The following is an 18,491-nucleotide window of genomic DNA, read 5'->3' on the forward strand; positions in this document are numbered from 1 at the left end:
AGCCTGGAGAGGAGCAACAGACTTGCTCTTTAAAAAGGATAAGCAAAGTATCTGGTGTGGTCGAAGGGTAATGAGCAAGAATGAGTGTGGTAGGTGGGCAGCCCACAAGCCTGGCAGGATGCTGAACCTAGAATCATTACGGAGAAAAGTGTTTCCTTCACTGTACGAGTTTATAGAAGAACATAAGGAACTTTGTATTAAAATTATACCATAAATTCATTTACAGTACTTAGAAACTCATTTCTAGTTTTAATGAAGGGCGGGGCATAGAATGAGCTATCTGCTTCACAGCTTTTCTGTAAATGGTGCTGGTTTCATCTGGCACCAGACAGGGAACATTTGTAACATATGTAGATTCTTATCGCTATGGTAGATTAAAATACAAGTGCTGCATCTTTCTGCTTTACCCTCTGAGGGTTGAGCAGAACATTAGTAGAGATGGAAAACACCGCTTGACGCCACTAATTAATAGCGTAAGCCATACAGTACAGGGGCAGATCCCACAGAGCAAATGTGGATACTTTCCTGAAATGTTTTTTTTTTTTTTTTTAAATATAATTTATTGTCAAGTTAGCTAACATACAGTGTATACAGTGCGCTCTTGGTTTGGAGGGGTAGATTCCCATGACGTGTTTTTTTTTTTTTTTAATGCTCTTTAGTTTAGCTTTTATTGGAGGTAATTTTTCTTACTTTTCTTTTTTTTTTTTTTTTTTTTTTGAGAGGTAACTTGAGTAGACTAAAAAGAAAAAAGAAAGAAAGAAAAAAAAGAGGGACAAGCTGCAAATGATTACTGCATGTGTAATTTAGTGAACTCTACCTGTAGTGGATGCCAGACAACCTTGATGGGGAACGAAAGCCTAATCCAGAAAGGCATGCCGCAAGTTTATTCCAGGGAATTGAAGCAATTGCATAAAAATGAGGAAAGGCTATGGCTTGCTCCTGAGCATGTCTCCGAAAATTTTGGAAGCATTTTCACACAATTGGTTGTTAGGTAGAAATCATTCAGCAAATATTTTGTGAGCTCCTACTATGGGCCAAGCAGGATTTTTTAGAACTGGGTCACAATGATAGTCAATGAAGTTTCATTATCAATACAGAATACATTTTATGCTCCCCATTCTTAACTTATCTTTCATTACAATTTCAAATCTTGCATAGATTTTTTTTTTGTTTTCATCATTTTGTTTTGTTTTTGTAATTAAAAAAATCCCAGCAAACATCTAAGCAGGTAATGCCATATTTTTTTTTTTCTACTAAAAAGGGGAAATTTTCTCTTAAATCCAAATGAGACCAACGTTTCCTTCAATCCAAGTCCTTGTTGATGGGTTTATCTCCTTAGCATATACTATCTTGTTTTCTATTCCCTGAAATATCCACTGACTTAAAATTGTACACCTATTTATTAATATGTTCTTTGGGTCAGAATAAGCAGCAATGAAGTAATTGGTGTCTAAGTGCTTGAACAAATTCTTGACTGGTGTATACAATACAATTATATTCACCCTTCCCCTGCTCTGCACCCCAACTGAAGTTACTGTGGGAAAAAGAAATGCAGTCCTTTGTTTTTCCTAGCATTTATTTGTTGACATGTTAAAGAAACTTCGGAATAATTTTGTAGAAATTTTTATATTCCACTATATGAATATTTTGAAAGTATCAACAACTAGCTTTTTTTGTTTATAGTTCGAGAATAAGTACTTATGTATTTTTTAGAATGCACATGTGTATATTCGAACATAACACACATATTTTCCTGCTTATGGCTAATTCCCAACACTAATTTCTATCTGTAGCAGACAAGAACAAATATTTGGGTAACATTGCCTCTTCTGCATATATTTTCAGGTCTGTTTAATTAAGTAAGGTTCTAGACCCTTTAGACTTTTAGTACTACTTGTACAAAGATTTTGAAAGGGTAGTAAGATTTTGATTTCACAGTGGTCTATAATCAAGGCACAAATTTTACCTTACCAGCTGAGCTTTGAGAATACAAATATAAACAGTCCTAGTTTTTAGATGGAATCCTTCATTTTCCAGATGTTAAAAGGCATTCATCTTTTCATGGTGCACTTTGGAAGGCTGATTTCGTCTCGACCTTTTGCATCTTGTTTCCTAAATGATTTTATTTAGTACCTGAAATCACTCATCATAGACCTTAGAAAAAATGATATAGTCTGCTGATTTCATGATATGTGTCTGCTTCAAGTACATCTTAGAGGTGTTTAAGGGAAGATCACAGGGAAGCAACTGCTATTCTGACTGTATTTTCTTTTCCTTTTCCTTAATTAGGAGCCTTGATTACAGTAGGAAGCTGAAAAATGTAAGTGTTTTCACTTCACTTTCAAAACATCTTTCCTTCTAATTTTTATGGTTCAGGTGTAAAATTTAGCTCATAAGTTCATTGCCTTCTGTATGCCTTGCTAGGAAGAGTCCTTAGAAAACAAGGATAGGTGTCTCTGATAGAATAATCAATCACTGTGATAGAAACAAAAATTATAGATGGGGGAGTTTTCTGTAATTAATAAGGACTCATTCCAGAAGTAAATAAATGAAAGCTCGCACTCTGTAATTGTTTCTTAAATACAAGATGATCTGTCTCAGCATTAATCTCAGTTCCTTTCTGTTTGTAGGCACAGATGGGATTATTAAATAAAGCAGCTGAGCACACTTTTTTTAGGGAAAAGATCAGCATGATATAAATAGTGTTAACTGTCATGGGCCTGTACTTTTTCTATTTTTTTTTAATTAATCTTTTGGGTTTTTATTAATACTTCCCCAAATCAACTTTTTGGAGTTGGATCTTATTTTCAAAGAGCAAGTACATTAGTGCTTTTTTTTTTTAATGGGAGAGGGTTAGAAGGGGTAAAGGGAGAGAGAGAGAGAGAGAGAGAGAGAGAGAGAAAGAGAGAGAAAGAGAGAGAGAGAGAATCTCAAGCAGGCTCCACACTCAGCACAGAACCCAAAACAGAGCTCAATCCTACAACCCTGGGATCATGACCTGAGCAGAAATCAAGAGTCAGACACTAAACCGACTGAACCACCCAGGTCTCCCAGTGCTTGTTTATTTTAACTTTAAATTAGGAATCTAAGAAATGGCCTTGTGTATATAAAATTTAAAAGTGGCTATGACCCCTCCTTTTTTTTTTTTTTTTTTTTTTTTTTTTTTTTTAATTTCCAGGGTGCTATTATATTTGGTTGACATTTTCATTCTTGTCTTCTTTTTCCTCCTGTAAAACTAGGGCTATAGGCCATTTTTTCTCATGCATTTAAACAAATCGGAAAACCCATAATCTAAAACACAACACCGTTCTATCTTTCTCCTGTTACACCTTTCAAAATAGCCTCATACTCTTAGCCCACATTAGTTAGTTTATGGTCCTAGTTAATGTCCTGACATTTGGAATTGTCTGTTCTCTGGAAATTTATTTGTAAGCAATCAGTTTAACAAGACTTTCTGGAAGTTTTGAAGGATTCCTGAAGTGCAATTTTCCCACAGAGGTGGAAAACCGAATCACATCGTAGCATCAATACCCACAACCATATTTTGGGCCTGTTGCCATCTGGAACCATGTACACATATCACATTGTCCAAAGCGTTTCCTGGTCTAGCAAGTGGAGGGAGGAGGTACCATAAGTACTTCCCAGCCTGATTGAAGCAATAAGACCACATGTGAAAATAAAATAATAGCTTTTCCGTAAGCTTCAGATCCCAGTAATTCAGTTTTAAGGAGCTCCTCTTCAGCCTTCTGGGTTTTCTGGAAAAATTGATGGAAAGAGCATTTGCTTTTGTGGACAGTTTCTTTGGAAAAACAGAAAAAAATTAACTTGGGACTGCAGCTTCAGACTCTTGAAACTTCTTGGACATTTGTAAGCACGCAAGGTTATTAAACTGGCAGTAATCTTGTCCAGGCTACAAATTCCCATCTCAGATTAATAGGAATCTAACTATACCCCAAAGCTGGATATCTGAAAATCGTACTCTCTATTGGATTGCTTTCTTCTGATTTCAGTTAGATGGGTTGTGTTGCTCTTGTGTTGGGAACCACTAACTAACCTGGCTCACTCCTCTGAGGTTTTGCAGTTGATCTTAGCAGAACCTCTCTGCCCACAAATAGAAATCGTGAGCCTCTAAAAACACCTTCTCTCAAAAGGGATTGACAACCCGTTTCCTGCTCATCTGGGTAAAGGCTCCGGAGTTATAGAAAACTTTTACTTCCTAATTTTGAAACCTTTATTACATAAAAATAATTCTGGAGGATTTGTTTCTCCTTCTTGCCATCTTAGAGATCATTTTGTTACAACCAACCTTTTCCTAAAACTGGAGCTTTATTTTAACTACCGAATCATGTTTGTGTTGACTGATAGAGCGTTGGGTTCTTATTAAAATGATTTTACATGTAATGGATACCTCATGGATGGTGGTTTTTATGAATCGGTGTTGCACATTCTCTCCTTCCTGCTTTCCTGTTAGTAGAGCATTACTGATTCCTTAGCTTAAAAAGTAATTCTCGAGGGAAAATTCTCCTGCCCTTGGGCATGGTTTTGTTTCACAGGTATTAGTTACCATTTACTGGCTGGGGAAAGCAGCAAACAGCTCTGCATCCTATAGCGGAACCACACTGAACCTGAAGGAGTTTGAAGGCTTGCTGGCTCAGATGAGAAAGGTAACTTGACTTTTCTTCTTTATCCCAAGAGGTTAAGATAAGAAGGGAAATCAACACCTTTGCTCCTTTTTAAGATGATGGTTTGGTGTGGTGAAATTGCACAGCGATGTCTTGCACTCAAGGGAGGGACCGTTTGTCTTACCAATGAGTTCTCTGCCTTGTGTATCCCATGCCTACTTGAACTTTTTGTAGCCTTCAGAGAATGGAAGGTATGAGCTCTCTCCAACTTTAATTCCCAAAGAGCAAATTCAGTCTGTGAGTATGTGGCTTTGCATGCCAGAGAGCTCAGTGCTTGTTTTCTTGGGGGAGTAACGCCTGAGTTAAACAATACAGTATTATACGAAAATGAAGACTTGCTCTGCATTTGTCCTAAAGGTCATTTTGCTTACCCGTCAGGGCGTTGGTGGGGGTGAGAGGTAAGTCTGCCAAGTTCTTGCTGGGTGGGCATCCACTGGGCTCTGACAAATTAGAAACATTCTCTCCTGAGATGTGCATTTTATGGCCATTGTATTCGGATGACCTGGAAACTTGGAAAACATTTTTTACAATATTCAAAGCTTTATTTATTTATTTGATTATGGGAAAGACTGATCTAATGTAGGAATTTGTCAAAGAAACAGTGGGATGTTTTATGTGTGCCTGACTGTATGTTCCTTTTAAGGTTCAGCGATGTATGTGAACTCATCCAAAGTTCTAGGATATAGTATTACCTGTGAGCAGCCCCACCCAACCAGCCTAGTGATGTGGTGAGGCTCACTTGAGGCTCACTTGTGTCATCCATGGGTTTTGGATAAGGTCCGTATTGTAGCACAAATAGTTAAGGCCTTGCCCTTCCTCATTTCTCAAACATGCAAACTAACTGCACTAATGAGACCCCCTGAGAGACATTCGCACTTTGACAAACTTGCCCCCCTGCCTGTCCCCACCAAGACAGAGAGTGAGCAAGTGGCAAAGGGGCAGAGGGAGAGAGAGAAAGAATCTTACTGGTAGATGGGTCATCTTTCTTTTAGATTTTTACAGAGAGCACAAGTGGGGGAGTGGGGCAGAAGGAGAGAAAGAGAGAGGAAGAGAGAGAGAATCTTAAGCAAGCTCCATACTCAGCATGGAGCCTGATGTGGGGCTCGATCCCACAACTCTGGGATCATGGTCTGAGCCAAAATCAAGAGTCAGACGCTCAACTGACTGAGCCACCCAGGCGCCCCGCGTCGTCTTTTTACAACTGTTTAAAAGCCCTGCCTCACAGTTCCTCTCTTTGCTGGATACTCTTGGAATCTGATTTATTTTTGTTATGGACATTTCTTACTAGCTCAGCTCCTCTATAATCTTCAACTCTCTTGGGGCGCCTGGGTGGCTCAGTTGGTTAAGCGTCCAACTTCAGTTCAGGTCATGATCTCACAGCTTGTGGACTCGACCCCCATGTCAGTCTCTGTGCCGAAGCTCAGAGCCTGAGCCTGCTCCGGATTCTGTGTCTATCTGCACCCCCCAACACCCCCATTCATGCTCTGTCTCTCTCTCTCTCTCTCAAAAATAAATAAACATTAAAAAAAATTATAATCTTCAACTCTCCTAGCTTCCCTTTCTATTGAGACCATTCTCTATGTCAGCTGCCTTGAAATGACCTGTTGTTGTTAATAGCTGTTCCCTTTTTTAAAAAAAAAAATGTTTTTTACTTATTTTGAGAGCGAGAGAGAGAGTACGTGCACATGCATGCATGGGGGAGGGGTTGAGATGAGGGAGAAAGAGAATCCCAAGCGAGCTCCACGCTGTCAGCTCAGATCCCAACATGGGGCTCAATCCCACGAACAATGAGATCATGACCTGAGCCTAAATTAAGAGCTGGACACTTAATCAGCCGAGCCACCAGGCGCCCCCAGCTGTTCCCTTTTTTTAATGAATGTAGACAATATCACAGGACATGAGGGAATACTTGGTATCCCTGGACAAGGCATGACTTAACTAAAATGGCCCGCTGTGGTATTCCCATACCTCTAGGTAGAGAGTAATTGACCTGAACTTCACACCTGGAGGTGCTGGAGATATCTGTTTCTCTGGAATATATTTTATTTCATTTTATCTATTAAAACTGGGCTTATCTGAGAAATGCAGAAAACCCTAACAGTGACTTAAATAAGACAGAATTTTATTTCAAAGTCACATAAAAGAGGTCTGAATGTGAGCAGTGGGCAGGTGATCATCAGGTCGGGCACCCAGGGTCCTTCTTTTTACTCCAACATCCTCAACCCTTGGGTTCTCACCTTCTGGTCCAACATGACTGTACAAGCTGTAGCCATCTTAACCACATTGGGGTCCCGAGAAAGGAGGGATGAGGGGAAGAAGGGCCTATGCTTTCCCTTTAAACACACTTCTGCAAAGTCATACACGCACCTCTGCTCATATCCCATTGACCTAAACTCAGTCACACATCCACGCCTCACTGCAAAGAAAGACTTGAGAGAGGTAGACTGTACCGCAGCTAAAAACTGTGGATATTTTCAATGGAGAAGAAACGGAGAACAGATATTGAAGGGACAGCCAGGAACACTTCTGCACGGATGCAGGCTGAAATAAATTTGGAATTAAAATGTTTTCTTTCACAAAGGAGACTAGCCAGAAATTTTTTATATTCATTTTCCTAGGGTGAGAAATGTGTATAAAAATTATCAACTTGTAAAGTGACACATGTAGAGCCCTTAGCGTAAGCTTCTGGCACATAGTGGGTATTCATAGTAGATTGCTGTTGCTATATACTGAGAAAAGATCTCTGAAAGCATAGTGACGGTGGCCTGTCAGTGAGCCTGGATATGTCAGAGGGGGGTTTCCCAAAAGAGGGGACTCTGAAGTGGAGCAAAGGAGAAATATTGCAAGAACGTTGAGATTGAAGGAAGAACCACGGGGACTAAGGTGGCCTTAGAATCGTGGGGACGGGAGCTGGAAGGCAAACATTCCAGGTTCTTCCTCTCTACGGCTCTCTCTCCTTGAGATTTCCTCACATCGGGGAACATGGCCAACAGCGTCCACAGGGTTACCTACTTCTAGCTCCTTGTCCAGAAAGCGAGGGAATTCTTCCTCCTCGGCCCGGCTGCACAATTGCTAGGGCTTTACCCTGGCCCAGTGTGGGTCCTATTCCTGAACCAGGCTCTGTGCCCGGGCCAACGGGTGCCATGACTGACCTAAGCACCACTGCTTCAGGAGGTGAGGGGTGTCAAGTAGAGCAAGGGATGAAGAGCAGGGAATGTGATAGGCAGGAACGGACCTCTGCCAACATCCACTTCTCTTCCCTTACCCTGCCTTATTTTTTCATGATGCTACCACCCAACTTTGTATTCATTTATCTGTTTATCTTTGGTCTCTTCCAGTAGACCATAAGGCCTGCGAGGACAGGATATTTATTGGCTTTGCAGAACGTTGTGTCCCCAGCATTAGGACTGTATCTGGCCCATGGAAGATGCTCCGTCAATATCTGAGGCGTAAATAGCTTCCCCGACCAGAGTGTGGTGGGTGCAGATGGGTCATCAGGTTGGAAAAGTAGAACCCTGAAACACTCCGGTATGGGAGTTAGCCACGTTATAAATCACAGAGAAGAAGAAAATGTTGAGTGGTAACACAGCGGCATCTGGAGTTTCTCGGATACTGTAAGTCACCCGGCAACCTTAGCTGGTTCTCATTATCTCTGACAAAGGGGGATAAGAAGAGGACAGATGAGTGAAACAATCCAAAAATACCAGAGATGTTGGTAGTTCACACCGCATTCATTAGCTCACGTTTACTAGAACAACTAGCAATTAGTGCACTGGACAGATTTGAGTCTTCTCTCCCGTCCCTAAAGTGCTCTCTGTAGAAGACAAAATGCTGCTGGGCTCCTGGACAAAAACCATCGATGACATAACTAGACCCCACAAAAAAAGGAACTTAGACTGCGCTAGCCTTTGTGTTGGCTGATAGCTTTTGCTCTCCCCCAGAAGCTTAACTTCGCATGACTTGATGGACTCCAATAAAATTGTTCACCCAGCTAATGTCCACATCTTTATTTCTGGCAGAAGAACCAGCTTCTTGCTTCGCCCTGAGGTTCCAAGGGACCAGGTTGGCCAAGGATGACCACGGGTGGCTTGTTTTTCACTTTACAAACTGGCCAAGCCTTTTAGCTTCCAGCTCTTGCTTGAGCCGCGGTTTCATTCTTGGCTTTCTACGCAGTCATGAACAGAATGGCTTCTCTGTTTTTCTTTCCCATAACAAGCTGTGAGAAAGCAGCTGAAGCTCCAAGAGACATGTTGACTTTCTCTTTCTTTCTGTTCTCTTGTGGTTTGTAGGGTAGGGGGAAGAAGACATTTGGGCCTTTGGGGGAGCATTTCTGATTATTATTATTTTCTTGAAAATCCAGTTTGTAATGCTATGCCAAGCAGCTCGTAAAACTGTGTCCTTTCTAGATGTGACCAGTGGCCTAGCTCCAAGTGTGTGCCCTCCCTGATGAAAATGGCATCCAAAGCATCTAGTTATGGGGTATAAATGGAGAAGAAGAGTATCAGTGCATGTACAGATTGTGTCCTTAACTACATTCATAAGTTCTGTATGATTTGCATGTTGACATGCACATGCCCAAATGAATGCATGGTAGTAATTATAACCATAGCTAACACTCTTTGAGCACTTAGGCGTCAGGCATTTTTCGATTGCCCAGCAATCCTGTGAAATAGATGTTATTACTAGCTCCATTTAATAGATGAGAAAACTGAGACCAGGCAAGGTGAGATAACTTGCTTAAGGTCACACAAATGACGAGAGGTAGACCCGGGATTTAAACCCAGGCAGTCGAGATTCCAAGACCATGCCCCTACCTACCTCTGTTTTGCAGTGGTTATAGTTTGGTGATTTAGGCATAAATGGCATTTAGCAAAAGAGCATCATCCTCGTTCACAGAGTAAGAACCTAGTGAAGGTCCAGTGGTTGAAGAGATGATGCTGGTAATGGCAACTATAATAACACCCAAGTTGATGGGACGTTGTCAGGTTTTACTACTTGGGATTTGGAGACGGAATCCTGTGTTGGAATCACAGTTTTGCTGCTTACTATGTGACCTCAGTTAAGTTACGTAACCTTTCTGGTTCTTATTTTTCTCTTCTATAAAATGAGGACGAGACTAACCACATCACTGTAGGGTTGTGAGGATTAAATACATGTACAAAAAAGCATCACGCATGGCCCTAGACACAGTAAGGATTCAGTAAAAGCGACCTTCATTTTTTCAGACATTTGGCCCAATCTCAGTGAACAAATAACCCAAGATTATTATTTGCATTTCCCAAGAAATTAAATACAAAACCATATCCAGTTTAGATCTATGCTTTTCAGTTAGTTATGAGTTCTTTCTTTTGCAGCTAGTCGGGCCTGGCTTTTGTTCAAGTCCCCGTTAACTTTTGACCTACAAATAAACTACCTTAATTTCCATAACTGGAATTTCTGCCTTCCTCTGGAGGGTCAAATGGGCCACCCTCACCCAGGCCACTGGACAACCTATTCTTGGGGGGCAGTAATCAGGTCCTAGGTGTGGAGACTGCAGAGTGCTCCTGTCGGTCCTGCCCTCCTCTCTCCCACTCCTCCCTTCCCTCCAGGCAAAACCCATGTGTGCCTTGTGAATTACAGCCTCCCTGTCCCCTCAGCACGCCTCCCGCGGGGGAGTGTGTCAGAGGGGCTGGATAGAACTGACAAAAGCAGCTGGCAAAGGCACTTCCTACAAAGGCATTGGCTCCAGTGGGCATATTAGTCAGCTCAGACAGTTTCCAAAATTGCTAACGTGGAGAGAATATTTGTTTATTTTTCCTTTCTGTTGGGAATGTGGAAGGGACCTTCCTGATCATCCCAGGACATCCACAGTGTGACATTCCAGTCCTTGCAGATGAGAACATGCCCCTCTGCCAGCATCATCCGCAGCCCTCATTTTAAGCGACAGTCTGGAGGAGATTAAATTGAGGTTTATCTTTGAGTGACCGGAGTTATTTTTGTTTTCGTCAGCCTGGACTATTGTAATTAATGCGAAGACAGTGGCGGGAACAAGGCTTTTATTATAATACAAGGGTGAGGATGGCTTTGACTGACCTTTCTTCTGCTGGGGTTTCAGTGTTTTAGTATGTGCTGCTTGCGCTGGAAAGAATTTATAATCACAGGCTGTCAAAGACGGCCATTGTTCTCACTGCTCTGAACATGTGGGTCAGCCACAAGTGCTTTCTGCTCCCCCAGCGCCAGGAGCTGGCCGAGAGCGAAAGCATGCCTGGATTCTTCTGAGGCATCAGGAAAAGCATTTTGCATATTTTTCATTGCTTTTTTTTTTTTTTTTTTAAACTTTCTGCCTCAGAAAGACAGCTCCCTTTCAGAGCAGGAATTTCCCTTCAAGGTAGCAGGAGATGGAAGCATGCTGCTCCAGGACTTTACGGAACTGATTCTGCTGCAAAAAACAAATGCCGTGTGCATTTGCCAGATAGCATAAACAGGAGCAGTTGCGTGGCTACGCCGGGGGCTCGGTCCCAGACCGGGCATGCGGTTATGGATTCCGAAAGACGGGTCAAGGTTAAGGTTTCCGTTTTTTATTTTTGCTTTTGTCTGTCACTGTATCCTTGTGAATCCGAACGTAATGATCTTTTACTCTTAATTCCTTTGATTTTTTGTTTTTTTTTTAAACGTGGTGGGGTAGGAGCTACTTGGATTTTTGTTTTTATTTATTTATATTTTGAAAGGCGCACGATTTTCTGATCGGGACAGTGGCAGCAGGGAAGGTCCCGGAACGAAATGTTGGCTTGTAGATGATAATCCGTGCCATGGTTTTTCCACGCTGACACTACATGCGGGATCTTTGGAAGATCACTGGAGACAGATTTTCCTGGCGTTGTAGGCTCTCCCTCTGTTGCTGAAGTGTCTATAATCCTTTCGTTTTATTTTTGGACAGGAGACGGATGACATTGAGAGTCCTAAACGTAGTATCCGAGACAGTGGCTACATAGACTGCTGGGATTCTGAGCGCAGTGACTCCCTCTCCCCCCCTCGCCACGGCAGAGATGATTCCTTCGACAGCCTAGATTCCTTTGGCTCCCGTTCACGGCAGACACCTTCACCAGATGTAGTCCTCAGGGGAAGCAGCGATGGTAGGTCGCAGCCTGCATACGCTGCCCATCTTTAAATTTTTTTTTAAATGTTTTTATTTATTTTTGAGACAGAGAGAGACACAGCATTAATGGGGGAGGGTCAGAGAGAGAGGGAGACACAGAATCGGAAGCAGGCTCCAGGCTCTGAGCCATCAGCCCAGAGCCTGACGCGGGGCTTGAACCCGCGGACTGCGAGATTGTGACCTGAGCAGAAGTCGGACACTTAACCAACTGAGCCACCCAGGCGCCCCACGCTGCCCATCTTTAAACTAAACATTAACAAGAGCCGCCTTGTCCCCGGTGGAGGGGAGGCAGGCTCCGTATCCACCTTGCTGGAACCTGGTAACTCTAAACGGGGAGAAGAAAACGTGTTTTCGTGTCGGTTTTTGTGGTCCTTAGAATTTGGGTTGGCTTTGCCAGCAGTCTGAACGTTGCCTCAGTGAGCATATCTTCTAGCGGAAAATACGTTACATCATTCCTCCCCTTGGTCTCCGTGAATCAAGACGCTGTGCAGGACATTAGCTCATAAAGTGTGCCGAAGGTTTATGTGCTCTGGGTATGAGGCAGGGAAATGTTTGCACACCACACTGTATACGTGAAAATGAACCAACTTCCAGCAAACTGGAAATGCACTATACATACATAGGAAAGTTCTGAAGCTCAGGAAACTTTAATTGGCGGGGTTTTGGCAATCTGTTCCATGCCTGTGATACCTGACCGTTGACTGGAACCACGCGGGTGGCCCTTAATGTACACAACCCAGACTGCCTGCTTGCTCTGAGTCTGGGTTTGATTTAAATCCCATGGATTTTATATCACCTACAAGGAATGATCATTTCTCGTTGGAGAAATGTGTGGTCATGCAACCTGATGTGAATTTAATGCCTATTTTCCAGAAGCTGTTTACGTTCTTTATCTTGCACCTTTGTACTTTTAGGAAGGGAAGATGGCTTACTTCTGCATGTATAAACTTGCAGAAAGACGCTAAGGCTGGTGGGGAATTTTTTATTTGTTTCTGAGTTTTTTAATGTGTTGCTTGATTGTTGCTAATGTTTCTAGAGACTTAAGGCTTCTCTCTGAGATAAAAATTCTCTTTTATGGCTAAATGACCCCTTTCAGCTGTAACATTCTATCTAAAGCACTTGAGTGTTTAATGTGCCTAGGTCCTGAGTTAACTGCTCGACAGCTAGTATCTCATTTAGTCCTTAGTGCAGATTATGAGAAACATAGTTTCTCACTTAGCCCTCCCACAAGCCTGAGAGACATTTCTTATTTGTATTTTACAGATGAACCTTAGAGAGGTTAAGTAATTGCCCTTGCGTTGTTAAGTGACAAATGTCAGTGTTATTAAGTGGTGTAACAATGTTTGCCTTAAGAAGCGTGAGTCCAAAACTTACACTCTTAAACTGAATTTGTGCACACTTCTGTTTACCTAATAAATTTTTTAAATTCTAGAATGACTGAACTAATGTTTTTGTGTAGTACTTAAGCTTTCCAACAAATAGATGGACCAAGGGGCCACATAGTCTTTGACTCCAAAAGAATCCCATGGTGCATTGTGAGCTGCTTGGGAAACATTTCTAAAATTGTATACAACATCTTAAGTACCACACCCACAGTATTAGAAGTTACAGTACCAAGTGCAGGACTGAATTGAGGTTTCGGCCCCACCAAAAGGTGGGGATTTACTTTCACAAAACCTATCGAAACCAAACTATCTCATATTATTTTGATTGTTTTTTAAAAAAATTATTATTTTATTCATCTTGGTGTTCTGGAAGTGGCAACACAGATCCTTTATTCTGTCACCAGCTTCGAGGGGTTCAGAGTTTATAACGAGCCACATCTTGAAGAGATTTGAGATGCTAATTACTAATATTGCACTAATATGTGCTTGGGCACAATTTAGCTTGCAACAATTAAGATTGATAAGCTAAGGTCTTTTTTTTTTAATTTTTTTTAACATTTATTTATTTTTGACAGAAAGAGATAGAGCGTGGACAGGAGAGGGGTAGAGAGAGAGGGAGACACGAAATTGGAAACAGGCTCCAGGCTCTAAGCTGTCAGCACAGAGCCCGACGTGGGCCTGAACCCACAAGCAGTGAGATCATGACCTGAGCCGAAGTCGGTGTTCAACTGATTGAGCCACCCAGATGCCCCTAAGCTAGGGTCTTTTTATAAATATTTTTTCCATGTAAAGAAAAATATGAAATTGATCTTCACAAAACACCATCCATGAAAGAGCACCTAATATACAGATTTCACCAAATAGCCCGACGCCTTCAGGCTTATGTTCTTGTAAACTGATCAAGACCTAGTAAGGTTTTTAAAAAACAAATTAAAAAAAAAAACATTTTTATCTGCCTTAGAAAATGTAGTATAATTTTATTCAAATAGGTGTTGTCTTCATTAGATTTTATGGTATTTTTTTTATGTTTATTTATTTTTGAGAGAGAGAGACAGAGTGTGACAGGGGAGGGGCAGAGAGAGAAGGAGACACAGAATCTGAAGCAGGCTCCAGGCTCTGAGCTGTCCGCACAGAGATGGACACGGGAATGGAACAACCAAACTGTGAGATCATGACCTGAGCCAAAGTTGGGCACTTAGCCAACTGAGCCACTCAGGCACCCCGATTTTATGGTATTTTTTAAACGACACTTACCAAGAAGATTGCTAGTCCTAATAAACACCTTTGGACTTAGAAAAACATTTTTAAGTCTTGGAATTTTATTTCCTAAGCACTCACAATCAGTTAGGGAAAGTCTTAGCATAAAATTCTCTGGCTCTATATTGGGGCAATATTTTATTGTTATTGAGGCCCACTGCCCCATTCGGTGGGGACAGTCAGGAGCCACTAACAGATGCCATGATTCCATGGGTTGCTCATAAGAGCTACCTGGTCGGGAAGCTGTGGTCTCCGGGGTCCGTTCAGCCAATCTGTCTTGCTAAATAGGTGCCAGTTCCTCCCTTACCTCCACTAGCATTCCTCCTGAAGCCATAGAATGACTTCGCTGAAGAGGAAATACAACAATTCACGTGCTTTTAAAATTAAGGGCATAGTTTATAAATATGATGTATTTTGTTAAATGAATACTCTTTTATAGAAAAGATGAGTTGAGGGTGCCTGGGTGGCTCAGCCAGTTAAGTGTCCCACTCTTGATCTCAGCTCAGGTCATGATCTCACAGTTTTGTGAGTTTGAGCCCCACATCAGGCTCTGTGCTGACAGTTGCAGAGCCTGCTTGGGATTCTCTGTCTCTCCCTCTCTCTCTGCCCCTCCCCCCACCTCTCTCCCTCTAAAAATAAATTTTAATAAAGAGAAATAAAGAAAAGATGAGTCGAGGGAGAGAAACAAGGAATGAGAGAAATTAGACGAAGACGAGAAAGGCACAGGTTGGGGGTGTACATGGCAACGATAAGGGAAAAAAGAAAGACCCCCTAGTTCCTGGAAGGGAGAGAAATGTAGCCCCATGGAAAGGAAGGACCAGACTTTGATAAAGTCATGTCATTGTCATCATGTGCTGTGTTGCCATTTCCTAACTTTGGGAATAAATAGAGGAGCCACCCTAGTATATTTCTACGTTTTCAGGATGAATTCAAAATCTTTTGAAGTCCTGGCCTTACATTAACTGAGCGTATACCTTACTAGGTGCTTTGTGCCATCTCATTTAATCCTCACAGCCACTGTGAGAGCTGTGTTATCATCTCCATGTTCCCAGTGAGGACCCTGAGGGACAGAGAGTTTACGTTTTGCAGAGAAATTAGACCCTTGTCCAGAAAACTACACTTCTTTCAACTGGGTCGCTCGCTCTGCCTCAGGGCATTTGCACATTAACTTTCCTTGAACTGTCCGTTGAAGACATTTATTGAAGGGTAATTGTGGGAAGGAAAAGGGTGATCTGTATATGTGTTAAGCAACCGATTTGAGGCTTTCACTAAGATTGTTACAGATAATACGTTTTTATAGATACTGGACACAAATAAGGTTTGTAGATTATAGGATTTTAGAAGTGAGAAAACTGAGACAGCTCCAATTTATTGGAGGCTTCATCGTTGATCTAAGAATCATTTTCTTTCATTTATTTATTCAACGAAGTACAGCGCTACCTCTAGTCAGGATGCTTTAAGCAAAGGACATTTCTCCAAGAGACGTGGCTCACAGAGGGAGGGACTTTGGGCTGGAATCTAGAGAATGGAAATTGGGAGTCCTGAGCTATTACTTACCAGCCACAAGGAAGGGGCTCTATCTGCCTTTCTGAGCCTCTGTTTCCACCTCTATAAAATGGGGATAATGTCAAAGCAGGAAACAAGTCCAAGAGTTTGGCAAGGCAAGGTAGTGTTAGTGTTTGTTCATAAAGCATTTCACAGGGGCCTCTAAATGTTACTGAGACAGACAGATATACTTGATGGAAGACTTGGGTGGGAAGGTGCTGTTATGAATCAAAAACCAGCAAGTACTGAAATGGTCAAAACTCCCTTCAGAAGGGAGGCTGAAAAACCAAGTTACATGAATAATTCATAAACTGCATATTTCATCTGCAACAATGAACAACTTGTTTATGGTCAATGCTTTTAACTTTTAAAGTCTTTTAAAAGCCATGAAATCATTTAATCTCCAGGGCAAATCATTTCATTCCTATTTTTACAGAGAAGGACAGGCAAGTGTTAGAACCAGCCTAGGAGCCCGCAGCTCATTAGTGACAGATCCAGAACTCTTAGGGCAGAAAGAGTGGCCAACACTCATCAAGCACTGACTCTGTACCAAATACTCTACCAACAGTTTACAAGTACCTGATCCGCACCCCACCCCCACCCCCAAAGCCCTCTGAAGTAGGTGGCATTATTATCCTCACTTTGCAGATTGGGGAAACGGAGGGTTCAAGAGGTGATGTCATAACTGCAGAGTCTCAGAGCTAGGGAGTGGCAGAGCTGAAAACAAAGTGGCTCTGGCCAATGACCCTGCATCCTGCCACATCTCTTGACTCAGTTGAAGGCTCTTTTCACAAATGTAAAAAAAGTAAATGTTATTTGCTCTCAGCGGAGCTGAATAACCTATTCACGATGCTGCCCTTGATTAAGAGTTCCCAACGAACTTTTTCACATGGCAGCTACCTGTAAGGGTAGTGTTTGTTTCAACGACAGCGTCACTCTGTCAGGTCTTACCCATCTAGTGAGACTGAGACTCAGGAACACAAGGATACGATAAAATTGTTGGGCTCTTGCCCCCAGAAAACCGATTCGGCAACGTTGAATTCTTTTGTGTTGTCGGAAACAGTCTTTAACCCAAACCAGTTTGTTTATTCATCAGGTCTTCTGAGGATGCCCACTTGGGTGCAAAGACGCTGTGATAAGTGCTGTGAATGATGTAAAGCCCTTGTTCTCAAAATAGCAGGTCAGAAGTGTAACATGCCCAAAGAAAAGACTAGATTGGGCCATGGGCTTCACAGGAAGAAAAGACTGCCTCCAGCTATGGGTACCAGAAAGGGCTCTGCTCTAGAGGAATATGCATTTATTATAACTCAGACCACTTCCTGGAAGGCAGACCTTGGTGTCATCTCAATCTGCCACTTTTCTGAATTCCTATTGTTCGTATATGTCTTTGCTCTTTGATTATCGCTAATACCCTCCAGGTGTTTCATAGATTGGCTAAAGGTACCTCAAAGACAAAATGTCGTTTTATGACATTTCCTTTGTAAACAGAGTCCTTTATAATTCTTATTTGTGTGACTGTCTCCCGTGGTGCAAGACGTGCAACAACAGGTGCTCCGTAAAAACTCCGTTGGTTAATTTATGGCTTTTCTTTTGAGAAAAGACATTTTGCAGAATCCTAGCAGGCTCTAGTTCCACTGCAAATGTGTTGTGAATCATGATTCTCAGATACCATTAGGTTTATCTCTATTTTTCCAATTTGATCCCCCCCCCCCCCCGATTTGAGTTCAGAGCTTTTCCCAGAATAGGCTGATTTAGACAGATACTTTAGATTTGTTAAGTGAATAACTGAGGGACGGAGTCCCCAGAACCCAGTGATCTAACGGCATCCCTAATACTCCACGCTTGCCGCTGGGAACTTTTCTGCGAGCCCAGCACGCCTTCTCAGCGCCTGTCTTCTCTTCCGCAGGGAGAGGAAGTGACTCTGAATCCGACTTGCCGCATCGGAAGCTGCCGGATGTGAAGAAGGATGACATGTCCGCGAGGCGGACTTCCCACGGTGAGCCGAAATCAGCAGTGCCTTTTAACCAGTACCTCCCGAACAAAAGCAATCAGACGGCCTACGTCCCCGCTCCTCTGCGAAAGAAGAAGGCAGAGCGAGAGGAATACCGGAAGAGCTGGAGTACCGCCACCTCGCCCCTGGGTGGGGACAGGCCCTTCAGGTAAGGCCCGAGCCACGCCGCTCCCGTCCTGGCTTGAGCCCTAGCACTGAGGGAACCACAGCTCCCACGCACAAACGAGCTCAAATGACCCTTTCAGAGCTCTGATGTAAGACTACAAAGGGAGGCGGGCAGGACAGACCTTTCTTTGGAGAGAGATTGCCATGATCGAGTGTAAGCTTCGTGAAGGCACCTGGGCCAGTGCCTGGCACACAGTAGGTATTCGACAAATCCTTGTCCAAAGAGCAGATTTTGAAACCAGTTCTGTTGACAGACGTTGAGTGTGAGTCTGTCATCCCTGCCCTTCTGTGGAGACTGCCCGACTCCCACT

At 42.5% G+C, this 18,491-nt stretch overlaps 1 protein-coding gene across 13 annotated transcripts in view; it reads left to right on the plus strand.

The window, feature by feature from the left end:
* LIMCH1 (LIM and calponin homology domains 1) overlaps positions 1–18,491 on the plus strand; it is a 327,502-nt gene that overhangs the window by 224,426 nt on the left and 84,585 nt on the right. For 8 of the 13 annotated variants that reach the window (XM_060655154.3, XM_060655155.3, XM_060655156.3 and 5 more), the window contains exons 5-8: positions 2,290–2,320; positions 4,554–4,664; positions 11,599–11,794; positions 17,911–18,163. In XM_060655154.3, the coding sequence (XP_060511137.3) occupies positions 2,290–2,320; positions 4,554–4,664; positions 11,599–11,794; positions 17,911–18,163 (591 nt within the window). Of the gene's footprint in view, positions 1–2,289; positions 2,321–4,553; positions 4,665–11,019; positions 11,223–11,598; positions 11,795–17,910; positions 18,164–18,491 lie in introns of those variants that run through there. The other 5 variants (XM_060655165.3, XM_060655166.3, XM_060655167.3 and 2 more) reach the window with 2 other exon arrangements.

Source organism: Panthera onca, chromosome B1 (assembly GCF_046562875.1).
Source record: "Panthera onca isolate mPanOnc1 chromosome B1, mPanOnc1 haplotype 2, whole genome shotgun sequence".
Lineage (NCBI taxonomy): Eukaryota > Metazoa > Chordata > Mammalia > Carnivora > Felidae > Panthera > Panthera onca.